The sequence below is a fragment of the Lynx rufus genome, unplaced genomic scaffold (genome assembly GCF_022079265.1).
Source record: "Lynx rufus isolate CCGP_SWC_20201006 ecotype Redwood Valley unplaced genomic scaffold, mLynRuf1.p SCAF_5, whole genome shotgun sequence".
Classification (NCBI taxonomy): Eukaryota; Metazoa; Chordata; class Mammalia; order Carnivora; family Felidae; genus Lynx; species Lynx rufus.
In genome coordinates, this window is record NW_025814867.1 from 68,072,195 (window position 1) to 68,099,323 (window position 27,129).

Below are 27,129 nucleotides of genomic sequence, written 5' to 3' on the forward strand. Positions count from 1 at the left end.
TGTAAAGCCATGAAACCAATCTAAGCAAAATATCTTACTATTGCTTTGAATGAGTTTTGCAATATTTAAAATATCATGCACACTTTTGCCTGAGCTTTTATAGATGGTAAACATGTTTATCAATAACATTCCATTCTAACAGCCTTAAAACATAAAAATAATATATAAAGCAGAGAAGGAAATTCAGATATGGGTTTTGTCATCAAGGTGTCTTACTCTGCATATAAGTCTGCATTTGAAAAAAAGTGGGGGTTCTACAAAGAACTATCTCTTCTGAATTAAAAAAAACGTTTTTTTGTAAATACAGCTAAAAGTTATAGAATTCTACTCATTTTAATTTATAAGTATTCTGCAATTAGTTAATTAGATCAGTAGAATGAAGGCCAACAATCAACAGAAACCTTAAAGCAATTTAGAGTCCTTTTGAATCTTTAAAGAAAATCCAATAAGCACTTGAAAAACAAAATCAATGAAGAGTCTTAAATGTTTCTTTTCTGATTTTCCACAGGGTCCAAGTTTTCTCTCTGAGGCCCTTTTCCTTAAAGGTGCAACAAAAATTGAAGAAATGGATCCTTTTTTCCACCTTCATGAAACCATTACCAAGGTAGGAGATAAATGCATTCATGAGCAAGTTTTGTTCTTTTTTGTTGATAGATGGAGGAAAGGAAAATAACCAATCAAGAGAAAATTTATACTTTCATTTATAAAATGTATTTGAAAGAAATTTAAGTACCTCCTCTTATTTTACTAAGGAGTAAGAATGATAAAGGTTTCAGGCATAATCATAGAAACCAATAACATGATTTGTAATGAAAACCAATCTTTAATAAAACAATTAGGTTTTTTTTCTTAATCTGAAAGTAGATTTGTGGTATAATCTCAAGTATACCCCTTGATTAAGGGCAGTATAAAATGCATCTTTGATTTTCTGCATCTTCAAAGTTTTGTGTCAATACTTAAGATACTTGGTTGTTTGTGGTGGTACTTTGTCGTTGCATTAAAAAAATAAAGACTGCATTTATAATCAATGTTTTTACACTATGATGGTCCTACCTATATTTTTGCTTAAAACTCTTATCTGTGAGTTTATAATATGGAGAAAATTAAATTGTACAGTAGGGAGTAAATGAAGTTAATATTCTGGCATTACCTGACATCATATGAATTTTTACTTTTACCAACTATTTGTTTAATGTGTCATAACTTCTTTTTGGGGGCTGGAATTTATAGAGAATTTTTGCATTTCAACATTTCAAAAAAGAATCCATATTTATATATGCTTAGTTGAAAGATTGAATCATTCTTAAATCATCTTAGTGAAATTTTACAAGGCTATTTTTCTCTTCATAAACAGAGATGTGATATAATAAACAAACTCAATGAGTGGCAATAGAATGAACTCGGAATACAGACTATATTCTAGATCTATCATAGCTTTCTTTCTTTCTTTTTTTTTTAAGCTATGCATTTGTTTTTTCTGAACTTTTGAAATAAGAGGAGTTTGGAGCACATTTTACTTAAAATGCTCCCAAGCTCAAAATATCTGAATCTTAACTACATTTATAATTCTTTGTTTTGCAATTTATTCCTGAGTCTTAATTTAGTTTTGAATGTATCCATCCTTTGATACCCATTTTTATTTAGATGTAGCAACATGGAAATAGCCCCTAAATAATAGGTCCTTGGTATTTAAGATCTTAACTATATTCTTAATACTTATAGGGATGATAGACTGATAGATAAAAAATGATATCTATAGCTATCTATTTAATTAGTGTATATTTGTATGTGTTTAGATGAGAGTATGTACATGTGTGTGTATTTATTCAAGAATTCTGGATATTTAGAGTCTACGTTTATTTACTTATTTTTAAGAGAAGCATTAGAGGATTTTAGGGCAATAGAATAGTAATATTTTCTCCTTTTTTTTGAGAATTTATTGGATTTTTGTGAAATGGATAATTTTGAGTCCATATTGATATCAGGTATATAACAAGAGGTGTAAACTCACACTGATTCTTGCTGCATGATGTCTTGGCCACAGTGCAGTTCCTAGCAGCATATTGGGAAGCAGGGATGGGTCAAGAAGGGAGTAGGAGAACATAGAACATAGCCTGAATATATATATTATATATATATATATATATATATATAGTCACTACATACTGACATACTATCTATATACTGACTATATATATATATATATGTATATATATATAAACATACATATATACATACATATACATATATATACATACATATATATACATACATATACATATATATATATATATATACATACATATATATATATAGTATGTAGTGTGAAACACAGGAAATCAGACACCCTTTGAGAGAATACACAAATTTGTGCACAGACATTACCACAGGATCCATATTTATTTTCAAATATGTTTCATATGTAGGCAGATATTTAACCCATTAAATGGATTTTAGAAAGAATTCTTTATCTATGAAGAAAGAAAACACGCCTAAGTATACAAGCAAGTGTCCTGTGACATTTTTTATAAAGAAATTTTTATCTAATGTTGATACTGTCTCCCCAGTCATCATGTTTACCTATGGTAGCCACTCATGTTGCAGATCTAGGCCAAGGGAAGAAATTGTGCTTCAGAAGTTTAATCTTAGTTTACCAACAGGAAAACCTGGGAACCATAAAATGAAGTAGTTTATAGATACTTTATTTTAAGGTCAAATTTTTGTTGATCAATAACAAAATAAAAATATAAATATAGTAGGGTTGATCAGAGCACATGAGTAGGAGATGTGGAACAGAGGTTTTACTACCATGGTTACCAACTTATTATTTTATTTAGTAAAACTGCATTTTATTTTCTACATCAAAAATGAGTACACTCATAACAGCTTTCCTCACTAGGATTCTGTGAGATTAAAAGATGATGCATACATTTTCTGAAAATGCAATATGGATATAATTGAGTATAATTATTAATACATTAAAAAGTACTAGTGCTGATACCTTCAAAGTAGACTCTTACCTGCTTTTTCTGAATTTAGTTTTTCCTTTAAGGAAAAAAAAATAAGTTAGATGTGAAAGCATACAATTTAATTAATTAAGTTCTGAGAATACACTAGTAAGTTAGTGTACAAATAGAATATAAAATTTAATTAGGAAAGATTGAGGTCTGTAGAATATTTTGTTTCAATAAGAATAATAGTGGTATTAGTGTGATATTACAGAAATAGCAATGGACATTGAATAAAAATACCCAGCTAGGTATAAATTCTGTCACTCTGAATTATGAAAAAAATGATGTGAAATAGGAAAAACACTTTGTAAAATGATAAAACACAGTTACTGATATTATATCAATTTTAAAACATTTTTAAGAAATCCATCATAATTAAAATATTGAAGATACTATATTCCTATTTCTCCCCATAAAAATTTGAATTGGATACACAGCACTATAACAAAATCACATATTTATTTTTTCTAATAAATAAATGTAATAATATACATCTAAGACAAATGTTCATGTAATGCAATCTGTTATCTTTTCTGAGTGAGTAACTGCAGTCTAGACCTTTGTTATAGATCACAAATATGATTTCTATAAAATTAAATTACAATTTCTAAGTATTAAAAAGTTAATAATCTATCATTGGTGTTTTTCGGATTTAAAAAAATGAAAATAAATAGATGGCACTAATATGTGGGGTAGGAGCTATGAGTCCTAGTATGTAGTTTCCCAATGTTGTCCTGTAGTTCTTTAAAAAGCTGTTTTTTTTTTTTACAAAGTTTGACTTTATCTTGGCATTTGTCTTTTTGATATAAAGCATGGAACCTAAGAAAGTAATGAATGAGGCTCAATATTGATGCTAAAAGGTATAATTCATCATTGCCTCAATGACAGGTGATGCAGGATAAAGTCAAAGGACAACACATACTGCACTGATGTTGAAGATGTTTTCTTATCTTCTATAATTATCTTTAAAAATAGCGTTTGTTTTTTTAATTATCACGGAAGCCAAACTAATTTCTCTGAGACTACACATGAATGAAATACCAATATAAATTTTAGCTGCTTAATCCTTTAATAAGTGAATAAAAATCTCCATGGATTTATGTTTTGAAATAGGCTTATTTCTCCTTCTGTACCTAGGAATTTTGTAGTCATGTGTCTAAATCTTCAACATTTAGCTCATAAATTGTTATTAGTTATCTAAGTATTCTTGTAGCCTATTATAAGCCAAGAATGAAGCAAAATACTTGAAAAAATTAATACATAGGAGCAGGTACAGGGAGTAAACAAGTAAGCAAATCATTTAATATAACACACTAAAAAAGGTGATAGTGATATGACCAAGTTACGATAAGAAAGAAGATTGGAGTTTATACTTCTGACTAGGAGATTTGAAGAACTTATCAGAAAGGTGACATTTGAAGAATTTAAGAAATATTAACTTTATTTATCTTAATGTCAATGAGCTCCCTTTGAGAGTTCTTTAAAGAGCAGGTTGTCAGTGGTAGTATGTGAGAAATGATGGTTTGTATTTTGAGTAACAGAAGACAGATTTAAGAGACATTTTTAGGTTTGAATAACAGGATATATGATTTACTGGATATGGGAAATGAAGCAGAGTGAAGAGTAAAGGAAACTTTGAATAGCTCCATCTTAGGCAAAGTTGACATTATTGAATTGACCAAATTAAAAGTTGGTTTGAAGAAAGTGATAGAGCTTGCCATTGGACATGTGGAATTTGGATATTTAGGGCATCTAGACAAATATGTCATGGAAGCAGTTGGATACATGAGGTTGGGGCTCAGAAAGAAATGGAATCCAATATGCATTAGCTGATGCAATCACCGCTTGTCACATGTGGATTTAAATTAAAAATAAATTAAATAAAACTAGAATTTAGTTTCCTTGATATCATTAACCACAATTCACGTGGTTAGTGAGCACATATGGCTAATAATTACTGCATGGGATCACACAGATTATAGAATATTTTCATCATTGCCAATGGTGCAGATGATGTTACCCTACAATATTCATGCAGAGCAACAAGAATTACAAGGAAAGGACAAAACACCCAAGGTAGAATGGTTTATGGAATCCACAGGACAAGATATATTCTAAGAAGGAGGAACAGTTCAAGAGCATCTTCTCCATAACCTCACACCATTAAGATGGCTACTATTAAAAACAAAACAAAATAAAAAATACCAAGTAATGACAAGGATGGGGAGAAATTGAAATTCTTGTACACTGTTCATGAGAATATAAAATGGTGCAACTATTGCAGAAAACTGTATGGCAGTTCCTCAAAAAATTGAAAATAGAATTATCATTTTGATCCACCAATTCCATTTCTGGATATATATCCCATAGAATTGAAAGTGAAGTCTTGAAAATGGATTTCTGCACCTATATTGATAAAAACATTATTCACAAAGCGAAAACGTGGAAACATCCCAAGTGTCATAGATGGATAAATAAATAAGCGAAATGGCATGTATATATACAATGGAATATTGTTCAGCCTTAAAAAGGAAGGAAATTATGATATAGGCTACTTGAGGACATCATGCTAAGTAAATAAACATAAGTGTCACAAAATGACAAATACCATGTATATATTGTTCTTAAAGTAATCAAAACCAAGGAGAAAGAAAATAGAATGGTGGTTGCTAGGGGCTGAGGTTGGGGTAGGAATGGGGAGTTTTTATTTAATGGGTATAGAGTTTCAGTTTACATGCTGCAAGAGTTATAGAGATGGGTATTGGTCATACATTATGAATGTATTTCGTACCACTGAACTACACACTTAAAAATGGTTGATGGTGAATTCTATTTTATGTGTATTTTACCACAAATTTAAAAAATTCAGAAATAAAAGTGTATTCATCCAATGTACTGGTCATTGGACGACCATTCTGAACTGATGATTTGGAATTTTAAAATTCTTTTTCTCTTCATTTATGCCTGATCCTCAGTTTTTTGCTATTATCCATAAGAGTTCACATGACTTGTTAACCGTTTCTTTGATTTACTTTTAATTGATGTAACATCCTGTATTCATTTTATGTCTTTTTTAATATATTTTATTAGCATTTTATTCTTAAATAATATACACTCAATAAATGATGACTGATAACTATATTTTTAAACAAAACAAAACAGGGGCACCTGGGTGGTTCAGTCAGTTAAGTGTCCAACTCTTGGTATTGGCTCAGGTCATGATCTGATGGTTGGTATGTTCAAGCCCCACATCAGGCTCCAGGCTAAGAGTGTGGAGCCTGCTTGGGATTCTCTGTCTGCCCCCTCCCCACTCGCTAAAAAATACATTAAAAAAACAACAACAAATCAAAAATAAACAAAGCAAAACACTTTAGCTTTGCTGAGAAGGAAAGGGCATTTAAAATCAAGTGTCAGGGGGCGCCTGGGTGGCGCAGTCGGTTAAGCGTCCGACTTCAGCCAGGTCACAATCTCACGGTCCGTGTGTTCGAGCCCCGCGTCAGGCTCTGGGCTGATGGCTCGGAGCCTGGACCCTGTTTCCGATTCTGTGTCTCCCTCTCTCTCTGCCCCTCCCCCGTTCATGCTCTGTCTCTCTCTGTCCCAAAAATAAATAAAAAACGTTGAAAAAAATTAAAAAAAAAAAAATCAAGTGTCAGTATATACCATTTGGGGAAGCAGAAGAAAGCTGCTATCACATTATTAGATTAATAGTATTTTTCCTCTGGAACCCCAAATGTGCTCTCTCTCTCCATCCATATAGAATATTTTATTATTATTTTTTATATTTTTATTATATATGTATATATTTTTATTATATATGTATTTTATATTTTTATTATATATGTATTATAACATACATACATAAATATTATAATTTATTTTTTTAAGCAAATATTTTTAATCAAGTTAATAGTAAGTAGTAAAAGTGCAATTGCGGGAAGAACCTATACTTTACATGTTTAAATTATTTTCTATTGTCTTCACTTGTAAGGTATTGAAGGTAGAACCCACTCTTGAATCTTCTTTCTAGTAATAGAATAAGGTACACATTGTTCTGGAGTGCCACTCACACTGTACTTATGGTTTATCCAAATGAATTTACAAGCAGTAGGCGGTTTTGTTGTTGGAGGGTCATTGGTCATAGTGTGAAGCCAATGATGCCATTTGGGGGCACCATGCTTCCATCCATATCCCAAACAAAAAATGTGTTTTTGCCACTCAGTTTCAGTAGGATATATAACCCAGTTTTGACGGCCAAAAAAACTGCTTGTTGTCTTTATAGCATTGGTTTCCATATTTGTCTTCCCCACTAATGTACCAAGCCTCATATCATTTGCCCTGAAGAAAATTCGTAGATAGCTGCAGAGGCCGCCCTGGACACTGACCTCCTGCAGCCTGTGTTTCAGGACCTACAAGAACTCTATCTTGTCCCTCTATATTATATTTTTAAAGCTCTGAGTATAAAAAGTAAATCCAGGAAAACAAAAAGTACTTTATACTTGTGGTTCCATAGAAACTAGCAATTGACCTAATTTTGCTTGTGAGTTTCCTCAAAAAATACCAATTTATTAGTCATTTCATTGTTTTTCCCACCTAATTTAAGAAAAAAATATTTCTTTATCTTTAATTATTACAGTATATGCAATATTAATATGTTTTTAATATAGGGGTTTTAAAAATATTGTTCTTAAATGTATATACATATCTTCCTTTTCTTATATAATGTCAAAATAGAGATCTTTTATAAAATTATTTGGATGTTGCAATATTCCAAAAAGAAAATAGTAGGGATAATATAGTATTTATTCCCATTATTTATGTGGAGAAAGTGTCACAGAGAGATTAAAATTGATGAATAAGGCAGTACTTGTATAAAGCCCGGAAGTCAAGGCTAGTAATTCTTATATAGTTTGTATTCTAACAATGTAGTTATATTTGCCCTTACTTATACTATAAATTTTAACTCAATTTTGTAGTGGTATGAGTAAAGGCTGATAGTGGTGTCTTCAATGATGAAAAACATTTAAATAATTTTAATTTTTAACCATTTCAGTTAATATTAGTTACATTTAGAAATGATTAACCAGGATAACTTTGATTAATGGAGTTATATTCTGATCATTTATTTTAAACACATGATTTGTGAAATATGAATCTGCAATTATTTTAAATGTCATTGTTGAATTATGGTTGCACCAGGTGTTATGATACTAATATTCTTAAAGCATGGTAGCTGAAAACAAGCCACTAAAACAATCTATTCATTTTGTAACTATAGAATAGAAAGGCAGACTAAAATACAGAATGATTTTATTTCTCTTTAGCTGTCATCCTAAGCTATAGCTTAAAAATTATAGCTTAGTAGCATTGTGTAAAGTAAGAGAAAAAGGAAGAGACCAAATATCTTCTATTCAGTTTCCTGAATTCCAAAGTCATGCTGTATTCATGAGCTAATAGAATTTCTGGTAGAGATCTTTACATGCTTAAAAACCTGGCTATGATTTCTAATCTAAATGAGCAAATCTGAGTGTCTTCCAAGTATCTTTAATATTAATATACTTTTTGGATAAAATATGAGAATATTGTATTGTACTTAACAAAATAAATGTAATGATATTCTTTAATCTTGTTTGTACATTTGAGGTTATTCTGAAGCTATGGATTTAAAGCTCTGTTTTTATTTTTAAAAATACTTTGAAATTTTTTTCTTGCTATATCAAATTATTGTTACTAGATGCAAGAGGTCTCCATAGGGATCTACACTATGTTTCATGACATGAGCTAAGCCAGAAAATATCCCAAATATGTATTTTCAATACAGAGATTGTATGTTGTAATAAAGAATGTTGGTTGGAGCTACTCAAGGGAGATGATGGGATATTAAAACCAACCTCCTATGCTTTGAAAAGGAAATATTATAGGTGTATATTTTCTTCATAAATGTATAATTAAACTCAATATCTTCATTTACTGAAATTGGAAATGGTGCTGACTATATTTTCTCTTGCCTAGAGAGGTTTGGTTTATTGTTTTTCATTATATAGCACAAATATTATAGTTTCTAAAGGCATGCCTTAAACTCTCAGTTTCTCTTTTTTGTTTTTGTTTTTATTACTCAAAAGCAAGTTACTACACAATACAAACCTGTCAAAATTTGACTCCCTTTTAAAGGGAGGTTAATCATCAAAGTAGATATTTTGTTACATCATATTGAAAGATAGGCATATTACTGCATATACTTATTACCGCATATTAAGATAAGTAGAGATCCTGTTACTCTCTAACCATACTTTTTTCTGTCATATGTACGTAAAGACTGATTTTAACATGTATTTATTATAGAGTATAAGTATGCTAGTGATACAAATCAGGATAGGAAGGTCTATGATCACCTATAAATAATATGACAAACTTTAAAGACACAGTCAGCCTACTTCATAAAGTTTTCATATTTGGGGGCACCTGGGTGGCTCAGTTAGTTGAGCATCTGACTTCGGCTCAGGTCATGATCTCACAGTTTGCAGGTTTGAGCCCTGCATCATGCTCTGTGCTGACAGCTCAGAGCCTGAAGCCTGCTTTGGATTCTGTGTCTCCCTGTCTCTGACCCTCCCCTGCTCATGCTCTGTCTGTCTCTGCCTCTCAACAATAAATAAATGTTAAAGAAAAAAAAGAGAAAGTTTTCATATCTAATTCAGGAAATAGTAGCCTCATCCCATAAAGTAACATTTTTAAAAAATTTTGTATGAGCTAAATATATCCTTCTTATTTCTGGTATCTGTCAATAAGTTGAAAGTGAATTTTAATGTTAATTTATTCATTTGCCCCTCACGAATGAAACAAGAGATTCTTTGTTGTTTCACAACATTTTCAGATAATATCATCCTTGAAATGATGTAGAAGTACAGAGACAAGGGGCAGAGTAGTCAATGGATAACAGTTTAACTCTGGATAGGCAGGTCAAATGTCCTTCCAAACACTGCTGTAAATAAAGCCTCTGTATAATGAGAAGATTTAAATACTCCAGGGAATAACCACTTGTTAAAAAAATCAAATGTAGCACAACAAACCAGAAGTATCTGGGCAGTCTTTTGGAGTCTATTACAATGGACTTTGGTCATAATGCTTACATGTCCTCGGGACAGTGCCCACTGTCCCCATGGGTGACTGTAATCAAAGATCCCCTTACACACAAACAGATCACACACATATGCACTCATTATGTGATATGATACAGATTTTCAGTGCCAGTCACTCTCAGTGTTCCCCACTTGTCTTCTCTTCCAGGAAAGTCTGAATGTCATCCTGTTTGGTTTTTTGTTGGTTGGTTTTTGAGTTTATTTTTTGTTTTGAGAGAAAGAGAGAGAACTGAAAGGGCAGAGAGACAGGGAGAGAGAATCTCAAGCAGGCTTCACAATGTCAGTGCAGAGCCTGATGAGGGGCTCAAACTCACGAATTATAAGATCATGATCTGAGCCAAAACCAAGAGTTGGATGCTTATCTGACTGAGCCACCCAGGCACCCCTGTTTGCTTGTTTGTTTGTTTGTTTGTTTAAATAATCTTTGGACCTGTATATTCTGCTAATGATGAGACACAGAAAATATTTAAAAATTGCAGGGTTTTTTTTTTTGGCACTTAGTAGTCACCATTTGAATTATGCAATGTCTTTCAGAGTTCATAGTAATTGGTGTTTTAGGATAGAATGAAGTATTCCATTACATTTTTATGATACCAAATTGATTTTAGGAAATGAGTGAGACTTAAATTTGAATAATTCAAACAAATTTTTATTTGAAAGGCAAACAAAATTTTTGTTTGTAATAGAAAAACCATTTATTTAAACTTAATTATGATTTATTTACTAATATGTCTATTTAATTTTTTAAACTAAGGTTTAGGAATTAGTTATATTTATAATTACAGTGTTCTTGACCATTTGCAGAGGCTCAAATAGTAATATTTTTGCTCTCTAAAACAATAATGAAAAATCAGAATTATGATCCCTAGTGTTCAAGAAAAAGAATTATGATCCTTATAGTTACTGATTTTTAAGAAAACTAGGGAGAATATAATCCCATTTTAGAGATATTTCCTTCAAAAGTTAAAAAAAGTACATATCAGGATGGTTTTGTTTGCCATTAATAAGGACCTGCATGCAAACTTTTCAATAAGAATAAAATCATTCTATTTTTCTCATGTAACTGAAAGTTCTAGAAAAGGCATGCTTCAGGAGTAGCTCAAACATAACCCTTGATCCATTTATCTATTATCCTCTTGGTTGTACCCTTTTCTCTGTTGAGCTTTCCACAAGTAGGAGAAAAATGCTACCAGCAGTTCCTGGAATCATAGCTATACGTAATTCTGTCAAAACAAGAGAGGATCTCTTTTCTGGTGAATTTCTCAGAAGAGTGAAGATGCTGATTTCTAGAAAGCCACAGCCAAATGGAGCCTCTTCTTATTACTCTGAACTGGTCTCATGCTTATTTTGAATTATTTCTTGTGACCACAGAAATAACAGTGCTGATTGGGTTAGGCCTAGTTCACATACACTAATCACTATGGAAAAGAAGTTGAAGTTTTTAAAACCCTGGTTTGGAAGAATGAGAGTAAGGAAGATCAGGTGATTAGGGTTCATTGTATCTTCTTTAATTAATAATCTTGGCTAATTCAGACTAGTGAAAACCCAGTTGGAGGAGGGTATGAAGACATATGGATATGTCAGAATGAAAACAATAACTGACTGAGAACACGGGGAAATGTATGAACAAGAGACTGATGAGAGTCTTAGAAAGTAGGATTATTTCAGAGTAGAAAAACTAATTTTTATGTTAGATGACTTGGGGAAATAATTTATTGTTTTTTTTTAAATAAAACGGGCTTTATTGAATCTAAGTGGTGTATTTTATTTCAGTCAACTATTTGAAAAGAGAGTTGCAGTATTTGTTCAGAAGAATGAAGGTATATTTGACTTTGAGGAATAAGTAGTAAAGATCTATGTTAGCTGGGTTTTAAGTTTTAGAATAGTAATACAAATTTTGATTGGTAATGAAGGAAAGCTGATTTGCCTCTTCCTCATCCACATTGGTAGGTATAAATGTAGTTTGTTTATTTTTATTACTGTAAAACTTTTTATTGCATAAATACCAAAGTTTACCTACTGCTCCACTGTTGATGTGTATTTGGCTTGTTTCCAGCAACAATTAAGAATATTTTTGTACAAGTCTCCTTGTATATGAATTTCTCTAAGATATATACTGAGAAATGGAATTACTGGGTTATAGGGTATGAATATGTTTAAACCTAGAAGGTAATGCTAAGTCGCTAGGATAATTGACTGTCAAGTCCCCCAAAGACCACCAGAAGAGTCTACTGATTAAGCAAAAGTTATTATACTGACCTCACAAAGAGAGGACAATACTGACTGAATCGTAGTAGTATTTTAGGAGGGAGTATCCTGCAGGAAATATTTATAGAAGATTTGAGTGTCTGGGCTTAAGTTTTAAGGTGAGTGTTTTAGTTCAGAGAAATAACTCTTAATGGGAAAAATTAATGACAATAGGAGTTGGTGTACGTGATAAAGGGAAGACTGATAAATGAGCTATTTTTCCAAGTGAGCAAATTATTGCCCAGGGAAGTGACGTGTTTGCAAAGAAGAGTAAGTTATTCATCTGGATATATTGGTTTGTAGAAATTTCTTGATACAAACAGTGAAGTTATTTATTAGTTTAAAGCTTTATTATCATAAGCTAATTTTTTCTGGTATAAGTGGTTATGATGACACATAGTTTTCAGCGCTGATAGTTAAGCTAAGTGGACTCATGTAGTCTTGATTCTTGGAGCCATGTGTGACAATTCTCTTTAATCCTATGTCAAACTTGATAGTTTTTTTCATTTTTGCTAATCTGATATGTGCAGATACTGCCTAATTGTAGTTTAAATTGTGTGCCTTTCTCTGATTGCTACTGAAATCGAATGGTTTCACATATTGGCAGTTTGGGTTTTCTAGATGTTTGTTTGTATGTATGTATGTATTCTAAGTGCCTCTTAAAGTCATTGCCAAGTTAAAAAAATTTATTGGATAGTTCATCTTTTTTATTGACTCATAGGAGATATTTGTTTATTCTGGCCATGAACTTGTTATAAGTTACATGTGTTGGAAATATCTTCTCCCAGGTTTTGACTTTTATTTCCACTCTTTTTATTGTATCTTTTACTGAGCAGTTATTCATTTCAGTGTAATGTAGTTTAGTAATTTCTTTCTTTATGTTTAGTGTTTTCAGAGTTTTAAGAAATTCTTCCATGTCCTGAGATAATACTTTTATAATTTTTCCTTTAACATTTACATATTTAATCTACCATGATAATGATTATGATGATGATGATGATGATGATGATGATAATGATGATTGTGATGATTTAGTTAGGGGTGTAATTTCTAATTTTCTGCCTAATTTAGTGATAATTCCATCCTTCCCTGATGATAAATAATTAAACTAACATATATGAACTTTCTGTGTATGTAAAGATTAGTTTCTGGTCTCTCAATTCTATTCTTCAGTCTATTTGTCTGTTAGTGTACAAACACAACACTGTTTTAGCATTATGTCTTTATCTTCTTTTTTTCCCCCCACTGGGTGGTAGCCTTATGTCTTTAAAACAGGATGTCCTATTTGGTAGTTCATGGTTCCTCCTTAATTCTTCTGTGAGAATATCTTGACTGTTCTTGCCCTCTTTTTCTTCCATATAAATGTGAAAATTAACTTGTTTGATTCTACAAAAAACTTATAGGAATACCAATTGGAAATGAAGGCACTATACACTTTTTAAATAAGTATTTCTTGATCCAAAATGATTGATTGTTCTCAAAAGTTTATTCTATTACTGTCATCAAAGGTAGTAACGGCAATAGCAAGGTAAATAACTGAGTGTCCTAGTTTACAGCTGTATAGTGCTAAAAGTATCCTTAAAAGTCATCCTTTGAATAATTCACTTTATATGTAATTAACTGCTATCCATAGAAGTGAAGATCAATATTACAGCATGTATGTAGCTGACATAGGACTCAGGCTAAGCTCCGATCTCATTCATTCTTATAAAACATATTTACTCAACATTTCTATGTGTTCAGGGATATAACAATGAACAATGCAATAAAGTGTACTTGCCTTGTATTTCACTGTATCATACTACTTTACTTGCACAAACTCAAAAAAGCCATCAGTAAAATCTTTATTAAACACATTCTAGTGGCTGGACACTGTTTTAGTGGTAAAGTATATAGCAATAAACAAAAAAGGAATGATTATCATCCTCAAGGTCCAAGAGTGTATGGCAGACAGATATCATAAAAGTATAGGTATCAATACAAACTATATTAAGGTTCTGAGACAAAGTATAAAGTACTGTTAGAATTTATACAAGGGCTGTGGGGAACACTGACTTAGTCTGGAGTATCTGGGAAAATTTTCCTGAAAGAGTAATTTCAGAGTTTGAAAAAGAAAAAGAGTCAAGTAGAGAAATCTGCATTACTAACATATCTGATATGTGGGAGCCCAGCTTACCCTAGGAAATGAAAAGAGACTATACCACTGGAAACCAGAGAATAAAAGTAATGATGACATAAATAGGGTTAGTTGATAAAATAAGACCTCATGATGTATCTTATTGTTTATAAAAGAAAGGAAATTCCCAATGTAATATAAGAAGCATTCCAAGACCAATAAAATGGGAAATTTAAAGACAAATACTTACATTTTTTACAACAGATAATGATGGTTAATTCTGTTGATTTTCACTTGGCAGTAAATAGCATTCTGAGTAGTATCTGGTTCAATGGTCTGACAATAATTAAATAAAGAAAATAGGACAAGGATGTGGAGAAATGGGATCCACTGTAAAATAATTAATAGTTCAATATGTAGAACCTTAAACTACAAGTCTAGTTTAAAATTAATTTATGTGGGGGCGCCTGGGTGGCTCAGTCAGTTGAGCGTCTGACTTCGGCTCAGGTCACCATCTCACGGTTCGTGAGTTCGAGCCCCACGTCGGGCTCTGTGCAGACAGCTCGGGGCCTGGAGCCTGTTTCAGATTCTGTGTCTCCCTCTCTGTCTGCTCCTCCCCTGCTCATGCTCTGTCTCTCTCTCAAAAATAAATAAAGATTAAAAAAAATAAAATTAATTTATGTGTAATTATAAATTATCTGTTTAAATCTTCATCTTTTTCCTTTTTCAACTTTGTTTTAGTTCATTATAAATTTTTTTTATATTTCGAATCTCTAAAATGATACTTTTTGCCATATACTGAACTTGGACATTTATAGACTTTAAAAATATGTTGGTATATTTAAAAGTAAATGACTTCATTTCTAAATACTTTAGAATTGATATTTTAAAAATAAAACCATAGGGGCACCTTGGTGGCTCAGTCAGTTGAGTGTCCAACTTCAGCTCAGGTCATGATTTCAGGGTTTGTGAGTTTGAGCACCATGTCAGGCTCTGTGCTAACAGCTCAATACCTGGAGCCTGCCTCAGATTCTGTCTCTCCCTGTCTCTCTGCCCCTCCCGCACTCATGCGCATGCGCTCTCTCTCTCTCTCTCTCTCTCTTTCAAAAATAAATAAACATTATAAAATGAATAAATAAAAAAATAAAAATTTATTTCTAAATACTCAAAATAATTTCACATTTAACAGAATTACTAATAATCCCGTATTAGCTAATATCTATTTATTACTCAAACTTTCCTAATTGTTTTCTTTATACCCTACCTAGTTTGTCTAAACCTGGACTCAATTTGGGACTACACACTGCATTTGGTTAAGCATCTTTATGTAGACAAGTTATTGTGGGTTTTGTTCGTTTGTTTTTCCCCCACAACACTAATCTGGTGAAGAGAATAGGCCAATTGTCCTGTCATTAGTTTTATCTTCTCTTTTAGCATATTCCTCTATCCCCTGAATATTCTGTGAACTGGAAGCTAAATTTCAGGGCCTGATCAAAGGCTATTAAGCTTTTCTGGCTAGAGTACAACATGGATGATATAAACATCATATTGCATTCCTTCAAAGACACTTCTTACCTAGTTGAAATATTGTCAGTAAAACTAAGATTGATCATTTGATGGAGGTAATGACATTCTGATCTCTTCATTGTGCAGTTATGCTTTCTTGGTACCAGAAAATTATATCCATGGTGTTAGTTTAGTACACTCAAGTATTCAATTCCCCATTATAAAATAGTCAGAAAAGACGAGGTTACACTCTAGTAACAAAGATTCCAAAATCTTGTGGCTGAAAATATCAAAAAAAATATTCCTTATTCATTCAAAGCCTGCAACTTTTCACTGTATCATTACCCAGAATTACATATGCATATCAATACACTCTTATAATCACCAAGGCAGGTAAAGAGTGACATGGACAAATATGGAATGACTTTTAAATGTTTCTGCCCATAAGTAACACATGTAGCTGCCATTCATATATCATTAACTAAAGCAGGTTACATGACTGTGCCTAACTTCAAGGAGACTGGGAAAGGTATGACTACCAGGCATCCTAACAGAGAAGAAACAGAAATGGTGGTTATCAGCACAAATCACATCCATTAACCATTTACCTAGTAGTTTTAATGATAATTGATGATTCTTGCCTGATTCACTAGTTTTACTAAAGATTGTAGGATGATAATTTTCTAATTTTAAGTTTTGTTCTGCATTTATTAGCAGATATTCTTAAATAAAGGAAAACTATTTGGTTAACAGTGAAAAATAGTTTCTATTAAAAGTCAGATTACGTGTTTAATTTTCTCTAATAATAATTTTCATGGAGTTGGTGTAATAGCTGCCTCAAATGGTAATAATAAATGTTTTTGGTGTTTTCCTTTTGCAGTATTTTTATTTATTAAATCAATTTTTGTAGAATCAATGATCTCTATCAATTAAAATCATTTGTGTTAGATGCTCAGATTGTCACAACTTTGGTAAGAAGGAACCCTTCAAGTTTCATCCTAAGATTTTCTGACATGACCAATCAATCTTTGACAGTTTCCTTACTTTTTGGCATAAGATTTTTGAGATTTGCCTTTTACTATCCCTGCCCAAGATTTATAATGAGCCATTTCTCCAACAATCTTTAGTTCCCTTTAATGGAGAATGGTAGAAGGGGGTAATATCTGGCCACTGAAGGTGCTCATGATGATGGGGTGATACTACTTTTAGAATTTAAATTGGGAGAATTAGAAAATAATATACCTTAAAAATTATATAGTCAGCTTGATTTAATCATCACATTTAACTTTTTTATATCTTTTTTTACACTCAAAATTGTGAATTCATGGCAACATTATTATAATTACTTCTAAAACTTTTTTACTTCTAAAATTCTTAATCATGAAAGCCTACATTTACATTCTAAAAATAGGCTCTATAGCACAATAATAACTTCAGATTGTCTTGTGAAAGATGGAAGGAGAATCTAGAGTCAATTAGTTTTCTGAAAAGTCTGCATATCATATACACATTAGTAGTTAGTCACAAAGCGTATTATTAAACCAGAGACTGAAATGCTGCCATTTGGGGTACATTGTTGACTCAGTTAGTGAAATGTTCCACTCTTGATTTCGGCTCATGTCATGATTTCATGGTTATGAGATCAAGCCCTGTGTAGAGCTCAGAGCTGGGCATGCAGCCTGCTTGGGATTCTTTCTCTCCCTCTCTCCTTCTGCCTCTCCCCTGCTCATGTACTCTCTCTCTCTCTCTCTCTCTCTCTCTCTCTCTCTCTCACTCTCTTAAATAAGTAAAAAAAAAAGTACATAAAAGCTATAACTTAAAAATGCCCGCTAAGTCAGAGAAAGACAGATATCATATGTTTTCACTCATACGTGGAACTTGAGAAACTTAACAGAAGATAATAGGGAAAGAAAAGGGGAAAAATAGTTTCAAACAGAGAGGCAAACCATAAGAGGCTCTTAAATACAAAGAACAAACTGAGGTTTGATGGAGGGGGGTTGGCACAGGAGAGAGGGGAAAATGGGTGACGGGCATTGAGAAGGACACTTGTTTGGATGAGCACTGGGTGTTGTACATAAACGACGAATCACGGGAATCTACCCCTGAAGCCAAGAGCACACTGTATAGGCTGTATATTAGCTAACTTGACAGTAAATTATATTTTTTAAAAAATTCCTGCTAAAAAAAAAGGAGAGGGGACACCTGAGGCTCAGTCAGTTGAGCATCTGACTCTTGATTTCAGCTCAGGTCATGATCACAGGGTTGTGGGTTTGAGCTCTGTGCTGAGCGTGGACACTGCTCAGGATTCTCTCCCACTCTCTCTCCCTCTGCCTCTTTCCCACACTTGTGTTCTATATCTCTTTCCAAAAAAACAAAAACAAAAACAAATGCCTGCTTAAATTTGTTTAGACCAGTATTTTCAAAATAGAAGTAGTTTTTCATGGCACATATTTTGGGAAATACTAGTGTAAAGTAAGTTTTAAGGATAAGGGCTGTTGTTCACAATTCAGTCTATACACAGAGTTAAGATGTCTCAAATGTCTTAGAAACACATTAAAAAATGAAATCCTTCTACCTTAGTGGCTTCCAGAAACTGTTTCTATTCCAGAAAATAAAAACAACAAAAATTCTATTCGATTGAATAAGCTAATATAAAATAAAGCTTTCTGAATTCTGCAGTGAAAGGACATTATAAGTAGATGTTAATATCATTTTCTATGTCTTTGAATAGATTTTCTTTAAAAAACACAGCTGAAAGTAAATTATTTGTAATTTTATCTATAGGAAAATTCTTGCAGTGTAATAAAATTTTAATCTATAGTTACAGATTAATCATATATGAAATACTAGTTTCCTGTATGCCAGTTGATGTGTGATTCTGTTCTCTTATTAAAGAGATATTCTGAAGGGTGTAAATATAGTTGTATATATAAACACACACCTTCATATAAAATGAAACTTATACTTCCACTTAGAATTTCCACAAAGGAAATATGATATACATTTGTATCACACATTTTAAATATTAACCATAAAAAGCTATAATAATTACATTATACATATTTTTATATTCTATAAAAGTTTATAAAAATGCTAATTATTTACTTCTGTAAAATTTTCATTAAAAATCTTCAGGGATGCCTGGATGGCTCAATCAGTTAGGCATCCGACTCTTGAGTTTCGCTTAGGTCATCTCATGGTTCGTGGGTTTGAGCCCCAAATCAGGTTCTATGCTGATGGCACAGAGCTTGCTTGAGATTCTGTCTCCCTCTCTCTCTGCCCCTCACCTGCTCTCTCTCTCTCTCTCTCTGTGTCTCTCAACAATAAATAAAAAACATTAAAAATTTTTTTAAAAAATCTTCAAAATTTGGGGTGCCTAGGTGTCAGTCAGTTGAGTGTCTGACTCTTGATTTCAGCTCAGGTCATGACCCCAGGATCGTGGGATCAAGCCCTGCACCAGGCTCTGCATTGAGCATTGAATCTGTTTGGTTTTATCTCTCCCTCTGCTCCTCTGCCCGACTACGCTGTCTCTCATTCTAAAAAAAAATCCTCAAAATGTATGTTGATGTGTTTTTTACTTTAAGGCAATTGACATGTAAGGTTTTTTAGAATATGAATATGTATTTTGCATATAAATTATTGGAAATTCAAAATGCAAACCCACATATATGTTATCATTAAATGTGATATGGCATGTGTACTCTGAAAATTATTTCTAAATATCTGACATGTATGACATAAGGGGAAGGAAATACCTTTCTTTAGAGTATCATTTAAGCTCTCATATAATAAACTTTATGGATAAATACAGAAAGTTTATTAATTACATTTGTTGGTTGAGTTCTTCATTAAGATGTAGATGTCTATAACTTTCTTTTGGACCATAACTATTATATTCAGATTATTTTCCCACTCTTTTGTCTTAATGTCAATTAAATTCATTTTGAATCTTTGATTACAGAATTTCATGTTAAAATTTTCAAAAGATTCTCTTAGAAAGAGGAAAGGTTTGTGAGGATTAAGATCTGACAGGAACTTTTGTTGGTATGTTTGCTATGAAAGAAGTAACATAGAAGAAATCACAGTTCACTGGGAAGCACAGTGATTCTAAGTAATGTTTGTGAAGTGCTTTGCACCTGGAGCCCTGTATAGATTTAAGAACTATCTAAGTAAGATGAGCCTTAGCAGCACTTAGATTACTGTACACAGAGGACTTCTTTGACAGTTACTGTGGCGTCATGGCAGACAGAATGTCTCTAGGCAGCCGCTCTCATTTCTTGTGCTTGTTACAGCACTGTATTTATTTTCTTTGAATATCCCCTAGAGCAATCAGAAACAAAGCAATTAGTTTACAATGTTGATTTGGTCTAGAACTGGTGTACCCACAGTAGAGTTTTGTTACAACATTCAGCACAAGGTGGTGAACACTAAAGCCATGTTTTATCTTTCCACTCTTTCTCATATTGGGTTGTCATACCCCATTTCACATGACTGGAGATTTAGCATATTTGCTTTAGATACTTTACTGAGAGATCAGAATTAAAGCATGGGCACAAAATAACTACACACATTTCTAGTAGGTTCCATTTATCTTTCCTTCATTGTGCTATGACTAGAGAATGGTGACAGTTTCTCTCATTTCAATATTTTCCTAGTTATTCTCATTTCTAAGAAATGGGCAAAAAAAAAAGCAGATAGCAGGATTCTTTCAGGAGGAATTATTAGATAAATAAATTGGATAGTGTATTTAGAAGTTCATGGCATGAGTGTGCTTGATATTTAAAAACTATTTTTACAAACTGGATATTATCAGAATCTAAATTACACAGCTGAGTGAGTTTGGAGCCATAGTACACTTCATGGCAAGAGTGCAAATTCAGATTATTTTATTTTCCTTACTTTCTTCTGTACTTTAATTATTATTGAATTATTAAAAAAATACCTTGCTTTTGAATATGTGCCAATGTCACAATCATTTTAGACTTTTATACTGTGCCACCAAGTGTTTTCAAAGTATTTACTTCAACTGACTACTCTTTTAATTTTACTCCTGAATATCTAGTCCAATCCATATGTACTCCAGAGAACTTTCCTCAGATCCAAACACTTTTTATTTCAAAAACATCATTACTAAGTCTCACTGTATCTCATGAAAGCAGTGCAGCTTAAAAAACACATTATTTTCTCTTTATGAATTCCAATTCCTAAAATAATAAAGTTAAGCTTTATTTTTCCAATAATAAAAATCAAATACTTTGCCCAGGGTCACTTGTCTTCTCTCTTCATACATTCAGTTGTCCCTTTTGGAAATTAGTTACAAGTATTTAATTCAGGAATAAAAAACATTAAGTGTTTTTAATGCTAATGAATACATCGGTCCTGCCAAAGTCAGTTGCTATTGGCTACAGAGCTAATTCTTTGGGCAGAAGCTTGAGTCTTATTGTTTGCATATAATTAGTTAGTTGGATGCCTGTGAGAACAAGATAATTTCAAAAAAAAAATCTGCAAATGGGCCACAACTGTAGATATGGCATCAGCAATTTATTTTAGCCTTTTAACTCACTATATTCTGTCCTCCAACTTCAGTATCATCATCTCTTCAATCCAAGACTGCTTGTTATTCTTTATAATTAAAATCTATGAAATGAATAAAAGAAAGAAAACATATGACATATTCTAGTTACTCATATTTCAGAGGAAGTTCCATAATCCAAACCTCCACTGGTTTTTTGAGAGATCTACAGTGAAGAAATATTCTTCCCTGAAACTTCCATATCTTGCAAGCTCTCAACTGTCCTTTTAGTGGCCCTGAATAAATTGCTGGTATATATATATATATATATATATATTAGTCCGCTCAGGCTTTCATTTATATGTGGAATGTCAAAAATGAAACAAATAATAAAACCAAAAGCAGAAACACTTATAAATACAGAGAACAAACGGATGGTTATCAGAGGGTAGGGGGTTTGGGGGATATGGGCATAACGGGTGAAGGGGAGTGGGACATACAGGCTTCCAGTTATGGAATGTGTGAGTCACAGGGATGAAAGATACAGCATAGGGAATATAGTCAACGGCATTGTAATAGCATTGTATGGTGACAGATGGTACACTTGTGATGAGCATAGCATAACATATAGATTTGTGAGATCACTATACTGTAACCTGAAACTAACGTAACATTGTATGCCAACTATGCCTGAACAAATATATATGCCAAAATTGAGAAAAAGATTACTTAAATATTAACAATGTTTATCTCTGAATGTGAGACTACTTGCAAAATATTTTTTTTCCTTTTCCACATTCTCTTAAAATGGTCATTTGCTGCTTTTATAACACCAAATAAATAATACATTGTATTTTTTTAAAAAAACTCCACAAACTGGGTGGCTTAAACCACAGATATTTTCTTATAGTTTTGGAGGCTGAGAAGTCCAAAGATCAAGATTAGTTTCTGGCTAGAGCTCTTCCCTTGGATGGATGCTCTTTGCCGTGTGCTCACATAGACTTTCCTATGTACATGCACATAGAGAAAGGAAGCAAGTGAGCTCTCTTGTGTCTCCTCCTCCTCTTTTATCTTGAGATATAATTGGTATAACATTGTATTAGTTTCAGGTATACAATGTAGTGATTTGATATTTGCATATATGGTAAAACTTTGGTTTGTGATCATAATTCATTCTCAAAACATGCTTGTAACCCAAAGCACTTGTATCTCAAAATGAATTTAAGAACCATTGGCTCAGTTGTGAACATGTGATGTTTGGCATCACATACTACTTGTTTTGCAATAATACACTGCTCATTTATCAGTTAACATTTATTAGAAATGTTTGCTAGTCTTGTGGTACTCTCAATCCAAGGTTTTACTATATTGCAAAGTGATCACCACAGGTAACCTCGTTAACGTCCACCACTATGCATAGTTACCAAGTTTTTTCCTTGTGTTGAGAACTTTCAACTTCTATTGTCCTAACTACTTTCAAGTAAGTAATTCAATGTTATTAACTATAGTCAACATGCTGTACATCATATCCCCATGATTTAATTCATTTTATAACTAAAAATGTGTACATTTTGACTCCTTTCTCTCATTTCACTCACTGTCCACTCCCTACTTCAAGCAACCATCAGTCTGTTCTCTATATTCATGAGCTCGTGTGTGTATGAATGTGTATATGTTTGTTTTTTGGTTTTTTTGTTTGTTTTAGATTCCACATATAAGTGTGATCATACAGTTTTTATGTTTTTCTGTCTGACTTATTTCACTTAGCATAATGCCCTCAAGGTCCATCCATGGTATTGCAAAGAGAAAGATTTCATTTTTTTTTTTAATTGCTGAAATGTTTCACTGTATGTGTATATTTAGCACATCTTCTTTATCCATTCATCCACTGATAATGTAGGTTGATTCGATTTCATGGTTATAGTAATTAATGCTACTGTGCACATGGAGATGCAAAAGTCTTTTTCAATTAGTGTTTTCATTTTGGGGGGATAAATATCCAGAAATGTACCATTAGTAGTTCTATTTTTAATTTTTTGAGGAAATACCATACTAGTTTCAACAGTGGCTGCACTAATTTATATTCCCACTAACAGTGCACAAAAGTTCCCTTTTTTACACGTCATTGCCAACACTTGTTATTTCTTGTATTTTTGGTAACAGCCATTCTAACAGGTGTGAGGTGATACCTCATTGTGGTTTTGATTTGCATTTCCTCAATGATTAGTGATCTTAAGCACCTTTTTATGTACCTGTTGGCCATTTGAATGTCCTTGGGAAAATGTTTATTCACATCCATTGCCCATTTTTAATTGGATTGTTGGTTTGTTTTTGTTTTTGTTTTTGCTATTGAGTTGTATGAGTTTTTTATATATATTGAGTATTAACTTCTTATCAGATACATGATTTACAAATATTTCCCCCCATTCAGTAGGTTGCCTTTTCATTTTGTTGGTGGTCTGATGTCTTTTCTAATAAGAACATTAATTCTGGGGCACCTGGGCGGCTGAGTGAGTTAAATGTCTGATTCTTGGTTTCAGCTCTGGTCATGGTCTCACAGTTTGTGAATTCGAGCCCCGTATCAGACTCTGTGCTGATGGTGTGGAGCCTGCTTAGGATTCTCTCTCCCTCTCTCTCTGTCCCTTCCTGGCCCTCTCTTTCTCCCTCTCAAAATAAGTAAATAAACATAAAAAAATTAATTAAAAAAATACTAATTCTAATTATGACCATGAGTTGATGACTTCATTAACCTGAATTACTTCTTTAGAGGCCCCATAATCAAATGCTGGCTGTGAGGTTTAAGTTTCAACATATGAACTGAGGAGAAACATGACCATTCAGTCTTTAATGGTGTGTTTACCACCTAATTCTAGCAATTCGAAGGAGGTCTACTATTCCTATCAGCACATGAGGTTTAAATATTTAAGTCCAAGGATAAAAATTAAAGTTTCTCAATGTAAAATGATACAGCTACTTTGAAAAGGAGTTTGGTAATTTCTTAAAAAATTAAACATAAGTTTACTTTATGACCCATTAATTCCACTACTAAAAAATGAAAACTATACCTACAGAAGTATATGAACATAAATGATTATAGCAACATTATTCAGAATAGCTCCACACTATACACAACTAAAATTTCCATCAATTTGGAAAATGGATAAATAAAATGTGGTATATCCATACACATAAATACTGTTCAGTATAAAAAGAATGAAATGCTGATATATGCTTCAACATGGATGAACCTCAAAAACCTCATATGCAAAAGGCTACATATTGCATGATTGTATTTATAGGAAATGTTCAGAAAATACAAATTTATAGAGAAATAAGTTAGTGGTTGCCTAAGGTGGTGGGTAGAAACAGGATTGATTGCAAATGAGACTCCAAGGAATTATGAGGGGATTATGGAAATACAAAGCAGGATTATGGAGATAGATTCACAACCCTATAAGTTTATTTAAAATCATGGATTTGTATATTGCAGTGGGTGAATTTTATGCTATGCAAATTACACCTCAATAAAGCTGTTAAAAAATTAAGGTCCTGTTATATAAAATACATGTCTCTGTATCACTTCAGTACACTCAAGTCAAATTCTTGCTAGTTTTCAATAAGATAGCTTCCTATTACCCCCTGAAATGAGCTTTGATTTCTGTCTCTAACTGCTTTCACAGAAGAATTTCCATCTCTAAATATTACTTTACTCTAGAGGACTTAAATTTCTTAGTGTTTCTTTATATTAAATATTTTTCTCTTCTCTTATCAAATATCTTTAACATCCAGGTCACCTGACAGTTACACTATAACATGGAACATTTGTAAGAAAATGGGTACTACGACACGGTATAGATCAAAATTCCTGGGCTATTGGAATAAGAAAATCCTGGCTTTACTTCATGTTAGCTGAGTGACCCTATCTAGGTTACTTAACTTCTCTGAGTTAATTTCCTCATCTCTAAAATATGCATGGTATTGACAGGATTGTTGAGAATACAAATGAAAAATTAGTGGTAGAGGTTTTTACTGCAATGTCTGTAGCATTGCTTATATAGCCTCTGAGTATTAGATATGTTCTCTTTCATTCCTGGAAAATGTTTCTTTAATATATTTTTCAATTTATACATGTCACTAATTCAAAATTACACTTAGTTTAATAGGATCTGTCTCCATTATTGAAGAAAATTATTGAATCAGTGAGAAAGTATGGTGACACAAGAAAACATGTTATTTTGAGTATAATGAGCTCATCAAAATAACTTTCAAGGGCATTGTAAGAAGGCAGCTCATGTCAAATATTTGTTGTATGATTTAAGTTTTTTTATTCAATGTTATGGGTTTGAACAAACCTATAACATTTAATGATTAATGATTTAATCTACTAACATGAACCTTTGTGAGAAGTGAGGTGGGTTTCACTCCTAATTCATTTTAGAGAGGTTCTTATCACAGCTAATCCAGAGGAAAAGAAAGTCCAGGGGAATCCTATTATTTAAAGATAGAACAGCAGCAGTCACTTGAGATATATAGAAACATCACAGCAGAAGTACGGATCTAAATGTTAAGAGTTTGTATAAGTCTTTCACTACAACTCACTAGACTATTTTCTTTTTTTTTTTTTTTATTTTTTGTTTGCTTTTATTACTCAGATCACACATTTTGGATAGTGTCTCTTAACACATACATTTTTTTTTCTGGGAAGTTGTCATTGTGGTAAAATATACATAACATACAATTATCTATGTTAACTATTTTAAGTATACATTTCAGTGGCATTAAGTACATTCACAATGTTGTACAGCCATTATTACTATTAATTTCTACAATTTTTTCATCATCCCAAACAATTAAAACAGTTAACTCCCTATTATGCCTCCCACCAGTTCCCAATAACTTCTATTCTACTTTCTATCTAGGTATCTTATATAAGCAGATCACACAATATTTGTCCTTTTGTATCTGGCTTATTTCACTTAGCATAATATTTTTAAGGTTTATCCATGTTGTAGCATTTATCAGAATTTTATTCATTTTTAATCAATGAATTCATTCATTTTTAATGAATTCATTTTAATGAATAATATTTTAATGAATAATATTCATTTAATATTCATTTAATGAATAATATTCCATTGCATGAATATATCACATTTTGTTTATCCATTCATCTGTTGATGGTCACTTGGGTTGTTTTCACCTTTTGGCTATCATGAACAGTGCTGCTATGAATACTGGTGTACAACCATATGTTATCGGGGTGCCTGTTTTAGATTATTTCGATTATTTTGAGTGGAATTCCTAGATGTAGAATTGCTAGAGTGGAATTGCTATATTCTATTTTAACTTTTTGAGGAACTATTAACACATAGTATTTAAATAGAAGTAATGTATTGTGTTTAGACAATGATTTTATCATTCACAAAACATTACTAACTTTATAAATAGTTTTAAAAATAGTCAAATAGCTTCACAAATGCCAGATCAATAGGAATGATCACAGAGATTTCCTGGAGCATGTGGTATTTGAACTAATTCTTGACAAACAGGAAGTTCTTAGATATCTGAAAACACAGGTGATATTCCAGACAGAGGGAAGATCAT

General features: G+C 32.3%; 1 protein-coding gene and 1 pseudogene across 1 annotated transcript in view; one reads left to right on the forward strand and one right to left on the reverse strand.

The window, feature by feature from the left end:
• NAALADL2 (N-acetylated alpha-linked acidic dipeptidase like 2) overlaps positions 1 to 27,129 on the forward strand; it is a 706,998-nt gene that overhangs the window by 536,551 nt on the left and 143,318 nt on the right. Inside the window, exon 11 of the mRNA XM_047100419.1 lies at positions 509 to 604. Within this exon, the coding sequence (XP_046956375.1) occupies positions 509 to 604 (96 nt within the window). The remainder of the gene's footprint in view (positions 1 to 508; positions 605 to 27,129) is intronic.
• On the reverse strand, positions 6,989 to 10,225 carry LOC124526494 (NADH dehydrogenase [ubiquinone] 1 alpha subcomplex subunit 12-like; annotated as a pseudogene).